Raw genomic sequence first — 22,987 nt, 5'->3', positions numbered from 1 at the left:
CCTATTGTAGAGAATCAGGGAGATGACTTTGAGGGAAAGAGGCAAGAACTGTTATATAAGCACAGACAGTGGAAACATTCCTTAAGCCCCGGGAAACAAGGCAGTATTTGGAAGAGACTCAGGCAGGCTCTTCCATGATTCGTTGGGCTATAATAGGGAGGGGAGGTAAAGCATAATCAGGATTGCAAGATTCTGTCACTATAGCTTATCTCAATAAAGTATAGCTTTAGTCTTCTTTCGGAGTCTGTTTATGGATCTGGTCTACCCCAAAGAGCTGACACCTATAAAGTAAAGCAGAGTTCCAATTTTTCATGTGGTATCTGTTTCCTGACCTTGTCTACCTCAAAGGGCTGACAGGAGGGAAGATACTGGAAAGCCTGGAATGCAGGAGGGCTGAAGCAGAGGCCACTTGGAGGAAGAGGGGAGAGAGTTGAAGACATGCCCCAACCTTGCCCTACTGACTGTAAAGTAACACCAGGATCCTTCTAGATTTTGTTTCACCCAAAACCTGGAACAACCAAAATGCTCCACATTTTGTTTCTGCCAGACTGTGGCCAACTTGAAACATTTAATCAGAACTTTTGGGACATAGTGGCTTATTTTTGGGGTTAGAAACAAAACATATTTTCTCTTTGGCACACACCCCTTATTAGATACAGGTAGTCCCCAGGTTAAGAATGCCCAGGTTACAGACGACCCATAGTTAAGAATGGAGCCTCTTGTAGCAAAATTCAAGTTAAATACACAATGATTTGAGTTAAATACACAAAGATTTGAGTTAAATACACAATGGTTCAAGTTCATTACACAATACTACTTATACAGCATTACACAATAATACTGTTCTGGCTTACATACAAATTCGACTTAAGGACAGACCTTGGGAACAGAACTCATTCTTAAACTGGGGACTACCTGTACAACCTGGTTTAATCATGACTTATACAAAGGGAGAAATCATGGAGCTGCAAGCCCAACACTTGTTTGCAACTCAACTTAATAAGCTGCTATAAATGTGATTTAGTAAAGTTAATTATGGGACAGATATAACCAGATAACCCCTGTAATTCAACCATCTATTGGCGAACACAGCTCAATGATACCTGCTCATCCTACCAAAGTATCATATTGCTGCATTCTATTAGAAAAGTCTAACATCTGACTTCAATGTCAAATTTTAAAAAATGAAGATTTCATCTAGTAAATTGCCCACTGGATGGCAACTGCAATTCATGTGTGCTGTCATTTTTTAAAAAACAACTCATATTGCAGGAATGGCTCAGCTCTTTACGTTTCACTGCTTTGCTGCATGGGGGTTCTTTTATCTTAACTCCCCATTAATGATTTTTTTGTGGCTGCATGCACCTGTGTGTTTACTTTAAATATAAAGCTGTGAGGGTACACACATTTAAGAAGATTGTGTTGTATTTATTCCCTGTTAATGGTTAATGGCAAAGAAAACATCAGAAGATTGACTTTGGACATTTACCTGGAATTGTAACATTTCTAGCCTTTTATCTGTGAATTCAAACAGAGCCAGCATTGTCTTCATCATATGAAGTGAATTCACCATGAAGGTTGCCATGTCAGCAGACCCCAAGTTACTGGCAGACACGGTACACATCTGCAACAGGGGATCCAGCACACAAGACAGAACCTAAAGGGAAGCAGGAGGGATGATAACTAACTCAGGGCAATCCTTGGGTGTTTTCCCATTCTATTAATGCCCAAAGCAGGAGGCCAAATCTGAAAAAGAAAGATTCGCTGGTCACTGACCACAGTTTCAGATATTATAAACAAGCATTACCAGCCATTCAGTCTTCTAATTTCACATTTCAATCCAGTGTTGCCAGCAGCTTATGCAACCTCTTCCACATTTAGCTGGCCATGCTTATTTGCTAATGTCAGAAAAGGATGTTGCGTAGGAAAGTTGCGTAGGCATGGGCAAAGCAGAAGTGATAAAAACATACGTAGCTGATGATGCTTGTTGATGATGCTTGTAGTGTCCAAGCTATTCTGGGGGTGGAGCTTGAGGGAAGGTTCAAATTACAAGAATGCAGTTTTAATTTAAATGTTCAAAACAACTATCCATTCAGTCAGCCCAGCAACAACACAGGCTACTTGGCAAGGGTGGGAATCCTCTTCTCCATGGGAAAACTCAAGAAGCATCCACCAAGGTTGCCTCTTTAAGATAGTGGACTTCCCATTCTGAATGGAGTCAGTATGTTTCTTCCAAAGCTTGATTTCCATAGTGTTAAGAAAAAAGCATAAGAAGAAGCTAGTGTAGTCTGATTTACATAACTTACATTTTAGAAAGCGACAGTGTTAAACCAAATCTACAAAATGTACTTCAACAATTTTGAAGACAAGCTATTCATTGAAAAAGGTTAAGTACATTATTAATTCTAGAGAATCTGTAATGTAGCTTTAAAAATAGGCTCAGAAAAGTTAATACCCAGCAACAAATAAATGTACTAATCTGCTAAGAGATGGAATGGAGAACAGCAGCCTGATCTTCTGGGTTACAGGAGAGGAGAGGCTTACAGCTCCCTTCCTGAGTTTAAAAAAGAGAGAAAGAATTCCAGAGTATCAGAGTTAGAGTAGCCTGTTCTCTGCTTTTGCAGCCAGAGAGGCAAGCTTGGCATTTACTTCAACTTAGCCCCTTGTAAGACTAGCAAATATGGCCAAAAGATTATAGAAAAGATTAACTGCTATTACTGACCTGGTACCAAATTTTGGGCAGCATTTCACCTTCCTTTTTGTCAGAGAAGTCAAATATAGAATTTGAAATGTTGAAGCGACACTGCCATGTTCTCCACAGCCTTAGGAAAACCACTGGCAATTAGCAGGATTACATTCATACAAATATGACTAAAATGACCATTAACTTACCTGTCCAAAGTCTGTTTGACGGGTATCCAAAGGAATAACACAGGAGTCGTGGGATGCTAAAACTTCACGCAGCAGAGCAAGTGTTTGATTCAGCGCAGGGCTTGGACCAAGGTCTGCAGGTGGCAGTTCAACCTACAAGAGAAAGCAGAATTCTGGGTTCAGAAGCTGTGTTTATATTGAGGCCAAGGTACACAGAGGAACAGAATAGTAATCAAAAACTCCACAAATAAATCAATATGGTTTATTAGAACAATGTTCTCCAATCTGATGTCCTTTAAAAGACTTGGGCTTCAACTCTAATAATTCCCAGCCAATGTTGCCTGTCAAGTTGGGAAGAGGATGGGATATAAAACATGAAAATGGTTACAGATGCTTATCTGTTTACAATTTACAATTTTTGTAATCCACTCCAATCCAGACACTCTGGTCACCGCATAGACAGGCAAACATGAATCTACAAGCAAACATGCAATAGACAAGCAAGCATAAACTCTGGAAAGCTCCGGATTGGGGAAAAGAAATTAAAACCTTTAATAAGGTAAGCAACAATCCTTCCACCCCCATCTGGTTTGAAAGACAGAAAAAGTGGAGAAAGCTTACAGGAGGAAAAAAGGAAGCCATGCTGCCAGTGACAGCCAATCAGGTTCAGCCATGACTTCAAACAGCCCACCCCAAGCCGCTCTTGCCAATCAGTGCCGTGGGTGCCACCTCTGTAAAGGCGGTGGTTAGAGTGAAGAAGCAAATTGGAGAGCAGGACAGATAAGACTTGTGACTGCCGAGTGAGCTGATTGACACAAGAAGCAGAGATATGTAATGCAAAAGAAATGAGGTTGCAGATCACTTCCCTGTAAAGCACAGATCAGGCTTCCCAAATTATTGGGCAAAGGATCTGTTGCTGACTAGGACTGAGAAATGCAACCCAGAAGCCAGCCTTTTATAGCCCTATATATTTAGCAGAAGGGTATGTATGTAAACAAATTTTTCAGACAGACCTTGTCCAGCAGTTTACTCGCATGGAGGCTCAAACTGTTGAAGAATATCTTTTTGCTCAAAAGATGCATCTCTTCTATTGTAGTTAACAGCATGGCTGCACTATTTCCTATAATATTACTGAAAATTGAAAGTAAAAAGTGTGCATGTGAAAGAGGAAGTACTGTAAGAGATTTCATTTGACTCAAGGATTAGTAGGTGCAACAGTTCAGCTTAAGAAGAGGATTTAAAACAAAAGGCAATTTATATTTAAAAAATGTCATGCCTTGCAATAAAGAAATGTTGTCTCTCCCCTAAGTCCTTTCTATGTTTCTCAATAGCCAGAAGGAAGTTGACCCTGGGAAAATTACTATCTCATCAGGAAGCAAGACCATTACTGAAGCTGGGAGAAGGCTGCAGGGAAAAAAAAGAAAACATAATAAGCAGCTCCATCTCCAGAGTAAAGCAAATCTGCCCACCTTTGAACAGGTTTCGAGGACACTGAGGCAAATGACCCCCTGCCCCCAGAAATGCATTAGGTAAAAAACAAAGTTCCTTTTCTCCCTTAGAAACAGAAAAGCAGGATATAATCAGGTTGGCATTTCATATCTGTATCAAAAGGGAGGCCAAATACCCCATCCTAAAAGTCTGCCTCACCCAGTGGTACAGGAATAAATTTTATACCATTTGCTAAATTTATCAACTGAGGCCTGAGGGCTCCCCGCCACTCTCCTCTTAGAGGCCTCTTCTAGAAGGCCATGGAGAAGCTGCCTCTTCCCAAATCCCATATACCTATCTCTAGTTCAATGGGAGGTTGGACTAGATGGCAACCCTGATGTATCCTAGGGGAATTATCCAGTGAGGTTCCATAAAGTTCAGCAAGGTCACAGATGCTGTTTAAACTTGATCAGAAACTACTAAGTGCAGATGGCATCAGGACCTGTATCAAGAGAGTATTTTTTCTCAGGATGCCACATACTACATTGCAAAACAGTATAGCTACATTATATTATGCAGCAATGTAACCCTTGAACACAACCAGTTCTTCCCAAAACAATTTTAAAAAAGTTTGCTTACCTAATGGTGTGATGGTAGAATTTGAGAAGATTAGAAATTTTATACAGAAGGACTGCTCCAGGTTCAGCTATGATCACCTGTTCAATTCGAACCTGAGGAAACATTTTAAAAACATACTCTTCAAATGCACAATTCATCTTCAAGAAAATAACCATATTCAATTTCAAGATTATTCCTTTTAAGCTAGCAACCTCTGGAGGGATATGTTTTAAATACTGCACATTCATCATGCAATTCTGTTTTGCATGATAATGAAAGATTCCTTCCTATGCAAGTTAAATATAAGCTATTATTTGCAAACTGCTTTTTCACTCTTTGTTTCTAAGCATATGGGGAAATTTTATTTATTTATTTATTTATGCAATTCCTATAGCCACCCATCTCAATCCAAGAGACTCTGGGCGGCTATAGAAATTGCATAAATAAATAAATGCATTTTTAATGTCAAGGGCTCTCATAAAACCAAACATTTCACCTTGAGTGGCCGGCAAACACCTTCTGTGATGTGCCCAACTATTTCTTGCATATTTTCTTCCACTCCTGAAAATAAAGACATAGTGTATATTAGTGATAGGAATGACCGTTCCTGTCATTCAGAAAGAAGAAACCACCATTGTTTTCCCAAAACCTGTGATTATTCTGAAATGGCTAAAATTCCACATTCTTCCTGCAGCACTTGGCTTAACCCCATATGTAATCTTCTTCAGGAGAGAAAAAAATAATGTGCAATTCCCATCCTTTCAGAAGATCCCAAACCCACAATTCTTAGCTTTCTGCAATACCTTCTGCGGTTATGTGTTTCAACAGAGCCTCCAGGTGCTCTTTTTCAGAAGCAGTAGCTTGATGCAGCCAAGCCAACATGTCTCCTACATATCTAAAGCCAAAAAAAAACCAACCCTATTAAGAATGAATATTCCTAGTAATAAAGTGCTATACAATGTATACTGCCACAAGTAACGTACCTCAAAGGATCATGGGAGTGCATTTCAATGGGTCGAGGCGTTCCTCCTGGACCTCCTCTAGTAAGAGCATCTATGAAGCCCCGGACCACAGCACTTCTTCTGGCTGTTCCAAACTCATCAAGGGTGTATCTACAGTGGAAAAAAGAATATGCGCATACAAAAATATGGATGTTTTAGTGCCCTCCTTAGTGATCAAAGTGCCTTGTTTTATGGGAATGTAAGAATATTATGCATAGAACTAAACTGCCTAGATAATTTACCAGCTGGTGCCCAACACCAACGTTCTTTTAATGGCCACCAAATAATCATTTGAAAAACTTTGCTACAATGCTTCAGCATGCAAGCAGAAACTTGAGTGTTATGTTTTACAATATAAGAAAATAAATGATTTATTTGGTTTGAACTATCATTTTTATTCTGATTCAATATAAGATGGGAAATTACAGTACAACACAAACTAGAAAATAGAGGCATTCAGGCAACTATCAAACTGCCTGAAAACAAGTAAACTGATTTGTTTACTTGTTTTAAAGCAGTGAATAACGAATCAACTGGAACAAGTTGTAACCATTATTTGCTCTAGCAATAGCCAGGACAATTCCAGAAGTATGCTATAAAAAGAGAGAGGATTTTTGCTATACATTAATGTTTATACTGATAATCTATTTCAAATCAATACACTTCGATTCAATATCAAGACTAACATTTTAAAAATAGCCCAAGTCTCTTCATCATTTTGAATGACTGCACTGTATACTGTGTGTATATATTGCCTGATGCTTTATTATTAAGTTCTTGCCAAATGGATGGGGAGGACAAAAGGGGGAGTGAGAGTAGTTTCGGTGAAGCACTCACTATCACTTTCAACCCTTCGGAATCACTAATAGCAAGGCCATTTTCCAGTGTTAAAGGTGAAGATTTTCTCAAGAAGAGATATCAGCTGGGAAACAAAATTAAAGGAATACATCTGAGGGAGATTCATCTTCAGTTCTAAGATGCCCAAGGAACATACATCTCATTTTCAGTGAGGTATATCGCATCAAGATAAGGAAGTTGTGGACATTCCAATATTGCCACCTTGTGGTAAATCTGAAATATATCTCTATTCTTCTCACAGGATGTCACAAAGAAAGAAATCAACTGTATCATTCATAATATCAAAATAACAAGCAATGCAGAGCACATCATTAGGCTTCTGGGCCACCTCTTTGAATGCTTTAGTTGTGACCCCATAAAAGACCCATAAAAATTGCCACTAAACTGTAAAATATTGTGCATTTTACAAAGTACATCCTCTTGTACTTTGTACAAAGTACAAGGTACAAAGAGGAACCTAATGAAATAACTAGGAAGTAATCATATTAACTGCATTTGATTATGTTAATAATTGAATTTCAATACAAATTAAATTAATCAAATTGATTATTCTTGTCTTTTACATTTCTTTCTTCTGTCCATGTCTATTTTTTAGAATGTCACCCTGGGTATGAGACCCACACTGTTAAAAAAAAAATACACATCCCTGCCTCCGGATGGGGGAAAAATGGCAGACTGATGTGCCTCTGTGAACAGTGGAGATGACACTGCAGCAAAGACCAGCAGCTGGGCATTAAGCCTGGGTCAATGGTTCCTCTCCAGACAAGGAGAGGCCAGGAGATTGCCCATTTGTGCTCCAAAAGGCTCCCCCTCATGAGGAAACCCACAGGATCTAAAGAGGTTTTGCAGGCGTCCCGGGAGTGTGAGTGCCAGGAGCCGTGGGAGGGTCAGCGAGCTCACAGTAGCGGAGCTTGCAAAAGGACATTGGATTCACAAGTCCCCCCAGTTTCTTAAACACATTTGCAAAACAATTATCATAAAGTTAAAAAGATCTTCAGAGCAGCAGAGCAATAAGCCACACAGTGAGTGATCCTTCATCCCAGATTAAAGATAAGAGCATATAAACAATTTAAAGGATTTAAAAATAATTAAAAGCAAAAAGCTTGTCAAAAGTTTAAACTAAGAAAGTTTAAAACAAACTGAGGGGACAGTTGAATTTGGAATTATTGACTTTAAAGTATTTTTGAAACAATTAAACAATAAATATCTCTGTGGGAAAGAGTTTTTTTGGATTAATTGGAGATGATTGGTTAGCTCTGCAAAACAAAAGATAAAGGAAAGTTGCTAAAGACCATCTGACCACAGAACTATAGAGTGTTGAATGGGACTAAAGACTTAATGATCTAGAGAAGGGGGGGAGAAAAGAAGAAAAGTTCTTTTTTTATTTTTATTTCCCCTCTCTCAATTGAAATGGCTCTTACTGTAAGTGAAACTTACAGAAATGACAAAAAATGGTATTACACCTGAGACATTCCAGAGGATCTTTGAGGAACTGGGAAAGAACATTACAGCTACAATAACTGCTTATGTGAACGCATCATTTAAAAGAGATTTGAAAGAAAAGATGAACAATAACTTTGAAGAGTCTGCAGGACAACTGAGTGGAGAGGTGAAACAAATTAAGTGGAAATTTTGGAAAATAAAACAGAATAACAGAGAGGGACTACAAATATTAAGTCAAAAGTTGAAAAATGATGTAGATAATGGACTATTACTGGATTTACAAGATAATCTTGTTTGAGACCAAGAGTACTTATAGAACAATTTGGTGAAAACAGTAAGAAGAGCGCTGTTGAAGCCTTGAAAAAAAATTAGGATGGGAAGAAAATATGGATGGCAGATAAGGTCCTACGAAAACATCTTAATGTCAAGTTAAGGATTAATAATGCCAGATTACCGCATAAGAGAAAAGAATACAAAATTGCCTTGTTTGATCAGGGATAAGATAGGGAGAAGATCAGGGATAAGAAATTAGTGAAGTTATGCCTACTAATATTAAAAACTTTACAAAATATCAATGAACTCAAGTCTTTCCTCAACTTCAACAATACAGGTAGTCCTCGACCTGGGACCATTCGTTCTGCGACCATTTGAAATTACAACGGCGCTGAACAAATGGTGGTTACAACCAGTCCTCAGAGTTCCAGCTGTCCCAGCACCCCCGCAGTCATGTGATTGCAATCTGAGTACTTGGCAACTGGTTTGTACTTAGAAGTGGTTGTAGCACATGAACTCCATTTGCAATCTGGGGAAGCCAGCAGGGAAGGTTGAAAGTCACTGGGCTAAGTCTCAGGTAAGCCCCCTGTGCTCTTGCCACACTAGCCACTCGCATACCCCCATGCACTCTCCCCAACCCTCACGCTTCCCTCACACCTTTGCACACCTCCTTGCACCCTCCCTGACCTACGCCTCTCACGCACCCCCTCGCATCTTCACCCATCCTCCCCAACCGGCGCTTTTCACACACACCCTCGCACCTTCATGCATAGTCCCTGACCCTTCCCCCACATCCCCGTGCTCCCTCCCCCACCCAGCAGCAGCCACTTACCTGCCTGCCGGCCTGGGACTTGCAACTTCCTGCCAGCTTCCCCACTGACTTTGGTTGTGGGAAGCCAGCAGGAAGTTGCCTCGCCTAACAACCGTGGGATTCAGTTAACAATGGCAACCGGGACTGCAGGATCATAAAGTGTGACTGCATCGCTTAGTGACAGAAATTCCAGTCCCAATTGCCATCATAAGTCGAAGACTACCTATATGCTATTTGATTCATCATATATTAGGGTACAAATCCAATCTAAATCATCCATTCAATTAAAAAACTGGCATATGTATGCACAAATATTCCATCAAATTCCTGATTTGATACACTGAACCATTTTGGTGATTTGACTGAACCACTTTTAAATCAAATTGTTGCTGTATGGCAACCACTTTTAAATCAAACAGTGCTGTATGGCAAATTCATGCATTTTCTGAATGGTAACTCTTGTTTCTCATTCTGGAGAAAATCAATCTATGTGGTCACTAAAAGTTGACATCAACTTGATCAATCATCATCATCATCATCATCACCGAACCCTTATTTCACAGAAACATGGAAAATCTCTTCAGCCTTTAACAAATCCCCTCACTATCGGGCCAAGGATATGAAACCAGTAAAATCTTGACATGAAAGAATACAGTAATAGGAGGGAAAAGGTACATTACAGCAGCTACATTAATTCAGAGAAAACCTAGAGGATGTTTTGGGGAGGGAGTCTGTTCTTTAGTTCTCAATGCCCTTGATAAGAGACTGTTCTCCTTCTCCTCCCTTCCCTTTCAAGGATTACTCCAGATCTGATGTTAGCTGAACAAGCTGTAGTCTGTTTGGTGCTCCTCAGTATTGCATTTAATATTTCTCCCTTTCAATGTGCAAAGCTGCTTTCTCCACAAACTTCTTTGCTTTCTTCCATCAGCACATTCCTGTTTTTGCAACTCTAGCCTTCCTCTCTCATACCACCAAACAACGATTAATTGACACCACTTCATTACAATTGCAAAGTCGTGGTCGTTATTTTTTTAAAAAAGGATTACTTTGTTTGCAAATTTACAGGATAGATGGAAAAGGCAAGGGTGGTATCAGTTTACGATGTCTCTGCCATCGCATTTTGTTTTAAAATTTTAGCACCATTTGCATTTGTTTCTTTCCTCTTGCCCTGTACAAGGTAATTTACTTTTTTCTTACTTTAGTCTTATGAAATTTGCTCTTACTTTATCTTATGAAAGAGAACTGCCTCACACGAAAAAAGAGAAAAACCTGGGACATATTTCTGTGGTAAAGTGGAACATAGTTTTCAAAGACTGTAGTAAGAAGGGAAGCATGATTTATGTTGTTGTTGCTATTATTATTTCTATTTATATTGCTGACCCTCCCACATAAGTGCATCTAGGTGGTTTTGTGTGCCTACATATGACAGAAAGAAGCTGTAAGAATGTGTGTGTGTATAAGAAATAGTTCATGATATATAGGTGCCTAAAAGCTGCTTTAATTTCATCAGCAATGCTTCCCTCTCTCCAAGTGAAAACACCATCACCCTTGTCCTAGCCTAGATTTGAAAAGAGATTTCTGTTTTGCTATATCAGGACTTCCATAGGAACTGGAAGCAAACTTTCATTTTTCAAAGAAATACATATTAAGACTCTGGCTTATGTAGACAATGTCATTTGCACCCATTAATTCTTTCCCCTAATTCTGGGAGAGGGATAGGCTGATATTGGCTGGATGGAAAAAAGAAAAGGTACTTGGATCTCAATTGTTTGCAGACTTATCTGTAAAAAGAAAAATGGCTGATGAGGATGGAAACTGTATTCCATATTCATATTAATTTTCTCCACATATTCATGCTGTATGCTTAACTAAAGCATGAAACTTACTTGTAGAGAACAGGCCTGTCTTGTAAAGCTTCCATTGCCTGAGCCAGAACTGGAGAAACATCACAGGTTTCTTGGGTTAAAGCCCTGCATTCACCTGCAAACAAGCCAACAGTCACATGTCAATATTAGTACGGATTCGGCAGCATGCCCCTTTTTCCTCTCCTCATTTTACTCGATGACACTGAACCCTAGAGAAAAGACTACATTTTTATAGTGCCCATTCTTAGAAGCCAGGGTCAGAATTCAGCTGCCCCGATGAAGCCTAGTCAGATATAACTGTACTTTGCCACTCTGGCAGAAGCTCTCTGTATATTTAGGAGCAGTTGTCCACCCTTCATGTAGGTGCTTATTATGGGAAACGCAGGGGAAAGCCACAAAGTAGCTGTGGAAAATGCCATGGCTATATAAAACAAGCAAGGCGGGGATGCAGACGTTTTCTGTCTAAAAGCAGTCAGCGAAATCAGTCTTTTTAGGGAAAGACAATGGCAGTGGCTGTCCAGGCCTAGAAGACAGAGGGAGATAGCACATGCAAATTGCCTTCAAGCTGAAAAGCAATAGTAACAAACCATCGATATAAAAACAGTTATGCAAATTATCAATAACAGATTGTTTCAATTCAACTCAAAACCACCTAATTATCTGAAACTATATCTTTGGACCCACATGGGTAAGTTTAAAATCCTGCCACACACTTACAAACCAGCAATTTTAGGACGTGAAAGCTACATGACTGATAAAGCCGCTTAAAATTCTGTTGTTTAAAAACACGGAAATCATTCCTGAGTATCAAAATATAATCTTTTTAGAATTACACAATACATATTTCTAAAATTTTATTAACTCTGAAATTTATGTAGATCACTAGATACAGAAAAGTAGCTTCTGAGATTCCTAAATAGATTTCAGACTATAATAGTGGTATGATGGCACCAGCACATATCAGGAGCAAGGCATGTGATCTGATTTACCAGAAACTGCCTCAACTATTACAAAGCAGTATCATACATTTTGAAGCATGTTTACTATTGAGATCGCTGCCGCAGAACAGTAGTTAAATTTACTCATGAAACCATACCATATAGACTTTTAAAAGCTGCCTATCTCTATCCACAAGAGAGAATATCTTAATGAAAAAAAAGTATTAAAAAAACGATACCTTGAGCCCATCGGTAGAGCTGTTCATAAGAAGTCTCCTGGAGGAGTGCCATCTGTTCCATAATCTCCAGACTGCAAATTTAACACGGTTAAAGTCTTTACCAAAAAGTGAATTAAACTAGCAAAAATGTCTTTAAAACCACACGGCACTACATTTTTTTCACATGGTTCTGTTTTCAATATACATCTCAATATGTTAACAACTCACTTTATGAGATTTTACTCAGTGGATGGTTCCAATTACTTTATACAGTGTGAACTCACCCTGATCTCTGCTGACTGGTGCGCAGAAGAATCTTGACGTCGTTGTGAATTTGCTTTATTCGTCCCAATACTTTAAAAAAATTCTTTAATAAAAAAGTGCAAAATTAAAAGCTGTGATATTTTACTCAAACTAACTTTGTTCAGATAGCTACTGTACACTCAAATAATCATGCTGCCGCACACCTGGTTCTCTCAAAATGTATTGGAACTATAACTTATAGAATTCATCCCCAGCTGACTGGAAATTTGGGGACCGCTGTTTCACGCTTGCAGTATGCCACTTCAAATTCGAAACATGGTATTATCAATTCAGATGGGTTTAAATTCAAAACATTTTGTACATCCACAGCACAGAGGGAGGCAGGCAGCTTCATACACAGAGGATGTGAACTGTGTTTAATTTTGGTACATAAGAGGGTATTAGAAATATATTGGTTTTGCTCCCTTTGGAAACAGGACCTTTCCCAGTACTCATGAAATCTTATCAGGAGGTGTTTAATTACAGACAGAACCTGGTCTTTCCACAGTTAGCAAAAATATTCTATCTGGATAAAGATCACAGTGCTTCTTGCTAGTGGTAACAATGCATGTGTGAGAGAATTTGATTTTACTGGACACAGAAAACTCTTTGGGGATCTATTTCTTCCAGTGCAATCAGGAGCTTGCAGTTATAACATTAGCACTGATCTCTTGATTTCTTTTACAATAATACAAAAATTCTTTACAAATCTAGGACTGCTTTAAAGTGGCAGAATGATTATTTAGGTTAGGCAAGCTTAACTTAAGGGGAAAATTTATCAATGGCTAGGTTTCAAGTGCTACAAATTTTGGTGACAAAGTTTTTATAAGATGCTGCATACTTTTTATTCCCATGATGTGGTTGTAACTGTGAAAAATTTCGCCCAATGTCAGAGACCGTGAGGGGGACACCATCTCATTATATATTGAATGACTGTGACCTCGGACCTGCCATTCAAAAACATACAACTTAGAAAGAAAAGTAAATTGACTTCACACATTCCAAATTTGTTCAGTGTTGTGTTACAAGTGGGCTATAAAGACCCAATGTTTTATAGTTTGAAATAAGCACTTGATTGCTGTGCAGCATACGTTTTGTGCCGCATTGTTTGCTGCTGTGGCTAAAGGTTAAAGCATACATAGCATTTTATTGCTGTTTGCTTGGGAGAGCACTTTCTCTTTCTTTCGATAATAGCCTCTGTTCAAAGCTGATTATTTTATTAGATGTGATGGGCTAGCAGCAGGAGAGAGACGAAACATGGAACAATGTCACCCAGGCGAGCACAGCAGGCAACTATCATCTAAAGAGTTATTTCCAAGGATACGACTAAACAGTATTATATAGCATCAAGCTATTTTCACCACTTCCACATTGGACATTGAGAATTCTAGTCATGGCCCTTCTTTCCACAAATGACTATAATGAGTTCTCACGTCACGAACACTCCCCTGTCTCCCAACTACTCCCATCTCTGGATTACGGGAGATTCTTTTATGTAGGCTTTTCCAGCCAGAGTCTTTGCAAAGGACAGGATTTTAAAAAAAAACACCCTTATATGCCTGCTTTGGAAAATCTTACTGCAAGTAGCATAATTATTCACATTATCAAAAGAGACAATGGTGATCAGAAAAAGAAGGCTTTTTGTTCAGCGATTTAAGGAAGGTTATTGCTGCGTATCTTAGGGTGCTTACTTCAGTAACTGGGCCATCTCTGGTGCTTCGAAGAACGTTCATCTCCTCTGGGGAAAGTTGGAATTCTGCTATGAAAGCATCTGCTATTTGTGCTTTTAATTCTAACCTTTGGCTGCAATAAAAAACAAAACAAAACGGACTCAGTTCATGATCATTATAATTTATTTCCTATATGCTTACAATGTGGCAGCCATTCAAGCAAAACAGCCTCTGTCAGCATACTTTGATCCTCGGCACAGACGAAGAAAAAGGAAAGGAGATGGGCATAAGGGGGACTAGGAGGTTCTATAGTTTTCCAGGTATAGTCAGGAAAGTGAGAAAGGACAGAGGAAGAACCTCAGGCAGAGGGGAGAGAACATTAGCTTACTTAGGCAATACATAAACCTGGAATGCCCCTTTTACCCACACATTACTTATGTCAAGTGATAGCTTCTCCTTCTAAAAGTGATCTAGCATGAAAGAAGTTCAAAGGACGTTAATGTTATCATTTGTTAAAAGATATATAGACATCCAGTATACTGACATTTTATCCACTTAAAAATGACATACAGCAATTTAGAATATACATGTATGTCTCTTAGAACAGGACACGTGAACAACAGTGAAGAAGGACTCCATGAACCAACAGGAGAAAGGCAGCTGGTTAATAAACTGAATGTCTGGAAATACTTGCCAGTTTGTGATTGTTCAACTGACCTTGGGTTTATATCTAATTACTCAGTACATAAAAAAACCCACAAATCTTCAACCACTCATACCAAGCATTCACCCACTTATGTACTTGTACTTGAAAGAATAAGAGTCATGTTACTTCAAGAGTCAGACCCAGTAAATGGAGGGACTTTGTATCAGAACATACTTTACACATTATTTTCAGATCAAAACTTCAGTAAAGGGCAATAAATACTCTATAGCAGAATAGAATGGAATTCCCTTCCCAAAGAGGCCTATTTTAAACTTGCATCATGGTTTTTCAACTGAAGAATAGATTCTTTTTATTCTTCCTGTCTACAATAACACAGTTGTAAAACATATTTTTATATCATTGCACAACTGCTGGCTTATATTTTGGTTTTATTCCAGAACTGTTTTAATGTCAGTTTTAAATTTTAGAATTTGATGTACTTGCATTTTATTGATTTTTCTCTATTCTGTCAAATACCTACAAAGATTCATCTAGTGCAGAATTTAGAAATGCAGTTAATAGATGAAGCTTTGAAACTAATCTATACATTTTATTTCCTTCTCATGTGACATCTATTTTTTAAAACTATTACCAGAGTTAATAGATTTTCAGGATGCAGTAACTTCTTACCATAACACACAATGGAAATTATTCTTCTGGAAATTATCTGAAAGAAAGCTGCACCAAATATAGCAACATAAAGCAGCCTTACTGTAAAGGGAAAATACATACCTCTCTGCTTGAAGCTTAGTTGTTTTGACAATTAAATCCTGAGTTTGCTCCTTAGTTGCCTGGAAGACATATATGAATAATTAAAATGAGGTACCATTAAAGACTTAAGGTATATATTTTTACTTTTAAACATACATTACTTAAATATGGTAAAAACTGAATGGAAGGGCAATTTAAAGAGTCTACAATTTCTTTTTTCCTCTCACTGCCTGGGACAAATGCTGAGTCCTTTTTTAAAAAATTATTACATGAGAGCCAGTTTGGCCTAGTGATTAAGGCACCAGGCTAGAAAGCAGGAGACAGTGAGTTCTAGTCCCGCCTTAGGCATGAAAGCCGGCTGGGTGACTTTGAGCCAGTTGTTCTCTCTCAGCCCCTGATGTCAGGCTCGGGTGACAAGCCAGTCAGTCAATTCCTGTTGCAACCGACGGATCAACATTTGGTTGAGCTGGGAAAAAAAAGCGGACCCTGCACATGTGGGAAACACACTAGGATGAACATATGTATATGTATATATTATTCTGCTCTCTCAGCATTTGAACTAGGGCCAGGTTCAATACTGTCAGGCTAAAGAGAGGAATAGACCCAGGTTCATTAGGATCTGCTTCACAAAATTCATCAATATTTCCTTTCACACAAATCCTTTAGCACCTATACTCATGAACAATCTTCACATTGGCATAAAAAAAATTCAGTGTAATGTACTGTGTTGCTTGAAAGTAACATTTCCAGAGAAAAAGTATGCACTTTCCCCATCACACACAGAGTACCTTCAAGTGATTAGTCATATCCTGGCAGCAGTTACTCATTAACTGCACATCTTCATTTATGTTTTCAAGCTCCTGAAATTGCATGAAACAGACATTACAAGTGGCCTAAAACATTTTATTTGGATTTCATGTACTTTTTCCTGAACCCCTCTCCCCAAACTATTTTGACAGTTTTTTCAACCAGCACATTCTCTACAGTTCTACCATACATTAATTACCAACAATATTCAACAGTTTTGCTTAGTTTTTTTCCAATGAAGTATGACTTTTGGATTCCCATGTCTCTGCAACAACCCCTGGGGAGGTTCAGATATATAACTGTAGAAATCATTTCTTTTTCTAACTTACACAGATTCTGCAGCCTGAAATAACAACACTGCAGGCTTCAAGAATCTTTGCAAATGCAGCTTTTTGTGGACATGTGATGATACTTAATGGGAGCTGAACAAATTAAAACAGCCCAATGAAGGAAGAAACACTGGTGAGAATGATACATATTTTTCTGATGCTTTTTAGATTTCAAAAATATCAGTCTGTCCCTTCTTTCCTCTCTACTTTTTTTCATTCTCTTTAACCATTTTCATTCTCTCCATCCATGATCTTGTAGGATCACACTAGCAACTTTCTGTTTCACTGAAACATTTTTCCCATTTTAGAATATGAACATATTAGCACAGCCCTGTCCTCAGTTTATTACTGGCATCCTCTTTCTATGGAGTTCTGTATGTCAGCACGTGCGTTATAAGTGTTGGGCTATGAGCTATACACCCAAAAGTTTAAATGCAGTGACTGGTGCCTTAGGTAATAAGAAGCCACATTTCCCCAACCTGATACATTCCAGATACGTGATGGCTGCAAGCCCCTCATTTCCCAGATAGCAAGACCAAAGTTCACGGCTGCCCTGTTTCCCCTACTGTCTATCCAAATAACATATACTGGGATTAGAATTTTGCCCCCTCCTAAATTGCCAAAAGTTACTGAGGGAAGTTTTCCTTTTATACCTTAAAACGAGGTTTTTTAAAAAGTGACAATTAATAAATGTGTTTAAATTAATAAACAATAAGACCCATATATTATTTTAGATGCAGCTCAGTACTATTTTCAGTGCATCGAACTGTTTCTCTCAGGAAATCCAGGGTTGCTTCTATCAGTGGAATGGAAACGTTTTCCTTGCCATCTACAGTCCTTGAAACTTGCTCCAGAAAGTTGGGGAACCTCGGGAACAAGAGTGGGAAATTATGGGAGGAGAAAAGGAGGTTGATGTCCTATTAGAGAAAAGAGGTCTCCTGCTCAAACATAATTTCATCTTATGTCTTTTTAATTTGATTATATGAATAAATTTGTCAAATAATATAAGTATTGTTTCAGTAAACAATGTATTTTCTATTGAGATAAAAATCAAATACCTTGCCAAAACATTATATTATGCATAAGAAAAACAGTAGATTATATAACACACTGGAGCACAGCAGCTACCAGATGGATTTATCTTGAGAATGATTCATTTTTTAAATCACTTTCATGACACTTTTTCTATACCTCTTTCACTTGTTTGAAAATGTAGACAAATTCTTCATTGATAGCTAAACTACGATGCTCAATATCCCCACGCAAATTTCTTCTAGTACGCAAGCTGTTTTCCACAAAAAAGTCTGAAAGAGTCTTGAGCGCTTCTAACATTTCCTACAAAAATATGTAATAAAGACAATGTTGACAATTCAGACATAAAAAGTACTCTGAAAGATACATAGTTCTACATTTTCAGATACCGTCATATTTATTCATGCTAAGCAATACAAAATACTTAATATAAATATAAAATGCATACTTTATGCCACACTCAATTACTTCTAAGGATAGACTAAACTCTTACTGGTATAATATAGAATCTAGTATACTGCAGGCTTGAGGGCCCCTAACCTTTTGGGTTGTTAACACATTTTAATTAAGAGAGCGTGTTGTGGGCATTATATTAACCATGGTAGCATTTTTTTGCCACTTGAAACATGGCTGCCATGGTGGATCTAACCAGCCAAACAAAAGGTCAGGTATGGCAGGAATCTATGGTAGGCACTGATGCGATTTCTGCAGGCTTACTGGTGCCCATGGACCATACAATGGGAACTATTGCTGTAGAGAACAGCTTAAGTGCAGCTCAAGCGGCAGACAACAGCACTCATTTCTTTCTACTTTAAAAGAAGCCCTTAGGAGCACTTAGAGATGACAAAGAGTACACACAGAATTATAACGATGCAAATATTAAAAGGCAGTTTCATAAGTTAAAACCTGCTTTCTCATATAGATCTCTCTTGCCAAGAAATCATATACATCACAAGATCTGTGATTTCACAATGCAGTTTGTACTCACACATGTGAGTTATGATTAAATAATAGATCTCTGCTACCTGTTGCTATAAATACTGTGTGTATGCTTCAGGCCCAATTCTTGTAGCACAGCAGCATCACTAAGTCTGTGAGCATGAAACAGACCAGCAATTGGAAATATTTTTGTGATTGTGCATAGCAATTGTGAGATCCATGCCTCACAAAATACAGCTTTTTGTACATCTTTTATGAAGCAGATTCAAGGTTGATAATGCCGCCTGTTTGCAGAGAGGTGAGTTTCTTTTGTAACATATCTATATACATTTAAGACTTCATAAAGATCTTCCCTTCTTTATATTTTTGCACCAATCACCAGAAGTTGAAATAAACTTGAGGGAGTTTTAACTTTTTTTTTGGTCAGTATTAAGAAAAAAATAAATTATTCTAATCCTATAATATGGTTAAGAAGAAAACTGTAAACAGAGAGTACAATTTTACAGCCTATGTGTACATATTATAAGGAGGTTCATGAGTCAAATACATGGTTTTGGCCCTACAGCAGCACCAGGGAACTTTTCTCACTGTAATCTGTTGCTACAGTTATAAGCTGTGGTTATAAGCTGTGGGTGCCTATGTAAAAACAAAAAAATGCCTGAGGTCCATAATTTTGCCATCCAAAGCACTGTGTTGCTGATTTTATAACACAATCCATTAACATAAACTTTAATCTAATACTGCACCACGGCATTTACATATAAAAACATTAGGATCTGTTAAGGATTTGTGCCTTGGATTTATCAAAACAATGCCATGAAATAGTAGGTCCGTTTTTGTTATATTGTAGTACATATCACAGAGAAGGACAGCGACTGGAGGACAGATTTAATTCACATCCATCTATCTGAACTATTCAACTGTTTTTGGACAGCAATACATAGCAGTGATTCTGTGACATTCAGTGTGATGCACAGCCCACAAATGAGCAATCAACCCTTGCCAGTACATTCCATTATAAATACTATGGAACTAACACTTCAGTGTCCTCACAACATAAAATCTAACTCCATGAGATAGGTCAGAGTTTTGTAGGCAATATTTTTTTCATGGAAAACAACTACATTTGTTGAAAATTACTTGGACATTCTTCAGGCTACAGGTGACATGGTAGTTACTTGAGGAAGTGAGATGGAAAATTCCAGTTTGTAGGGGGTTCTAAAGCTTTAAAAAAGTATGTCAAATGTTCTAGAGACATAACATATAGATTTAGCTTCTTCAGTCCTTCCTCACCCAACCCAAAAAGCACACACCCACATTTCAGCATTTCAATAGCAAATTCTGTAGTGTAATCTGACAGAAGGGAAGGCAAACATGGATCTGGGGACTGTGAGTGACTATCCATACCTCCAGTAAGCAAGAACCTCGGTATTATTTTATTATAATAATCAGGTCATCTCATACATTATTATCATATGACTAATAACCCTGCACGTTGCATTTAGCTCATTAATACATTTCACAGTGGTCCTGAAATAAGATAATCACTTGGGTGACTTTGGGCCAGTCACTCTCTCTCAGCCCAACCCACCTCACAGGGTTGCTGTTGTGGGGAAAATAGGAGGAGGAAGGAGTATTAGGTATGTTTGCTGTCTTGAGTTATTAATAAAAATAAGAAAGATGGGATAAAAAAATCTAAAAACAAAAAAAATATCAAATGTTAACTGCACATCATGTGGGAATAAATCATCACAGATATAAGCCAGGGGAATATCACCTTCAGAACAATGCTTTTAAGAATAGCCAGTTCACACATTCCTCACCTGCACATTTCATTTTCCCACCACCATGTGATGCTGACTGTGTTTAAACTGCAGCCATGCCACGAACAAATCCACACATTTATAATCACTCTGAAATTCAATCCTCAGTTCTAGTCCTTTCAGAAACTTGGTACAGGGCATTTAGGTAGCAACTTTGGGGTGTCAATTGGACTATACAGGGGGACTCAACTCATGGCTCCATCATGGGTTTTTGAAGTGAAAATCTTACATTTCTATCTTCATCCGGGAAGAATCGTAGGGAAGCCTTCGCCAACTAGCCCTTTCCAATGCATTCGGTTATAGCACCCATCATGCCCTGCAGCAAGTCGCCGGGGATGATGGAAGCTGTAGTTCAATACAGCCGGCTGGGGGCATTACACTGGCTTCTTCTCCCCGAGACAGAGGGGGCCTCAGACGTCTCTAGACGCTGTTCTTCAGAAAGAAGGAAGGAAAAGATGAAGAGGGAGGCGACGAATCAACCTGACTTACCTTGTCCGCCTCCAACCGCGTCTCCAGCACTTTGCGGAGCTTGCGCGACAGCGGGTTCGCCCCGGTCCCGGCCCCAGCGCTGCCGGGCGGCCCCTGAGAGGAATTAGTCCCCGTCGTCGGGGTACCAGAGGCCCCAGACGTAAACGGGCGCTGCGGAGGCTGCTCTTCGGATACTGTCGCCATTTTCTTTCCTGCCCCGAAACTGCCGTGGAAGCGAAGGCAGCGCTGAGATTCGGACGAGGAGCGTCGGCGCACCAGTTCCCATCTCTTCTCTCCCCCAGAAGCGTAGTTCCGCCAGTTTTCGTTCTCACTGAGCGCGAGATCGCCCTCGGATCTGACAGCCTTTGTCTCCGCCAAACCAGCAGATTCCGATTAGGCGCCTCCTAGAAGTCAGAGGGAGGCTTTGCTTTTTTCGCGACTCCCACAATTAAAAAGCAGTTCATGCTCCTAGCTTTAATCGCAATAATGAATTATTAAATTAAATTAATAGGAGTCTTACATTTATGAGATATTTAACTTTAATTTTTGGTAGTGCTAGATGTGCGGTTTTAATACTCAGATTTTCCTCCTTTTCGGTGTGTGATTTTTTTCTCTCCTTCAAAATACGGTAATTGGATTACTGTACATGCAAAAATCAATTAACTCTCAAGAAAGAAATTTGTGGCACAACTGTCAAATGTGGGTTCTTGCTGACAACATTCCCTGAGTTTATCTGAATTCCTGGTGATCTCGAACGCAAACGTGTAGTTTTCTTGTCATTTCTCATAACTTTTTGGGATGCTTTTTCTTTTCCCAGTGTACCCTATAGCTCTGAGATTTCCTGGTGGTCTCCCATTTAGATATTAACCAGCACTCATAGCAGCTGAACTTCGCCATTATAGCATTGACATTGCTGCACTCAGTGAGACCAGGCTTACAGATGGGTTCATTACAGGAAGCAGCGAGTGGATATACATTTTTTTGGAAAGGGAAACCACAGAGTGACAGCAGGACTCACAGAGTAGGCTTTGCAATCAAAAATGCTCTGCTGAAGAACATATCTATTCTACCCAGTGGAATATGTTATGAAGTTCCACTTTCCTCTCAGCAAAGCCCTGGTACATCACCATTGTCAGTGTCTACGCACCAACTTGCGCAAGTTCAGATGAAGACAAGGAAGATTTCTACAAGGACCTGGACCCAATTATTTGAACAACCCTGGCCATGACAAACTCATCATTCTGGGCAATTTCAACACTAGGTGAACAGACAGCGACAACTGAGAGGGAGTCCTTGGGAGGCATGGGGTGAGAAAACTAAACAGTAATGGCCTGCTGCTTCTGAGCAAGTGTGCTGAGCACAACTTGTGCATCACTAACATGATATTCAGACTTGCAAAGAAATACAAAATAATCTGGATGCATCCCAGGTCCAAACACTGGCATCTACTTCACTATGTCATAGTACATCAGCACAACCTTAAAGACGTCATCATGATCTGGGCCATGTGAAGTGGTGAGTCCTGGGCAGATCACAGGCTGGTCCGGTTGGTCCTCAGTCTACACATAGCCCCTTTACATCGTAAGCAACCAAGGACTGTCAGAATGTCAATCAACATCGGCAGTCTGCAAGACCCAGGCCAAGTCCAACATTTTCAAAATGTACTTAATGAAAAACTCTGGCAATTTACTGCTTGTAGGAACCTGTTCTGAAAAGTGGATGCAGTTTAAAGATGTCATCATGCAGACTGCAACAACTGTACTCAGACTGAAAACCCGGGCACATCAAGACTGGTTTGATAAAAACCATGAGGCCATTTCTGTAGCCCTCCAGGCCAAGAACAAGGCCTATGCAGACTGGCAGAATGATCCATCA

At 39.0% G+C, this 22,987-nt stretch overlaps 1 protein-coding gene across 1 annotated transcript in view; it reads right to left on the bottom strand.

Annotated features, from left to right (window-relative positions):
* The window catches only part of COG6 (component of oligomeric golgi complex 6), a 29,036-nt gene extending 7,619 nt beyond the window's left edge, over positions 1–21,417 (bottom strand). Inside the window, exons 1-15 of the mRNA XM_007421198.4 lie at positions 21,134–21,417; positions 18,042–18,185; positions 16,503–16,574; positions 15,736–15,794; positions 14,319–14,430; positions 12,609–12,691; positions 12,346–12,416; positions 11,190–11,283; positions 5,901–6,029; positions 5,721–5,812; positions 5,414–5,478; positions 4,939–5,030; positions 3,885–4,002; positions 2,893–3,024; positions 1,490–1,657 (exon numbers count right to left, since the gene is read on the bottom strand). Of these exons, the coding sequence (XP_007421260.1) occupies positions 1,490–1,657; positions 2,893–3,024; positions 3,885–4,002; positions 4,939–5,030; positions 5,414–5,478; positions 5,721–5,812; positions 5,901–6,029; positions 11,190–11,283; positions 12,346–12,416; positions 12,609–12,691; positions 14,319–14,430; positions 15,736–15,794; positions 16,503–16,574; positions 18,042–18,185; positions 21,134–21,316 (1,614 nt within the window). The 5' untranslated portion in view covers positions 21,317–21,417. The remainder of the gene's footprint in view (positions 1–1,489; positions 1,658–2,892; positions 3,025–3,884; positions 4,003–4,938; positions 5,031–5,413; positions 5,479–5,720; positions 5,813–5,900; positions 6,030–11,189; positions 11,284–12,345; positions 12,417–12,608; positions 12,692–14,318; positions 14,431–15,735; positions 15,795–16,502; positions 16,575–18,041; positions 18,186–21,133) is intronic.
* Positions 21,418–22,987: the final 1,570 nt, after the last annotated feature.

Source organism: Python bivittatus, unplaced genomic scaffold, assembly GCF_059951505.1.
Source record: "Python bivittatus isolate LINGU-HERP-01145 unplaced genomic scaffold, Pbiv_v1 ctg000020_np1212, whole genome shotgun sequence".
NCBI lineage: Eukaryota > Metazoa > Chordata > Lepidosauria > Squamata > Pythonidae > Python > Python bivittatus.
Note: the sequence above shows the minus strand (reverse complement) of the source record. Positions and strands in the feature narration are given on the sequence as shown.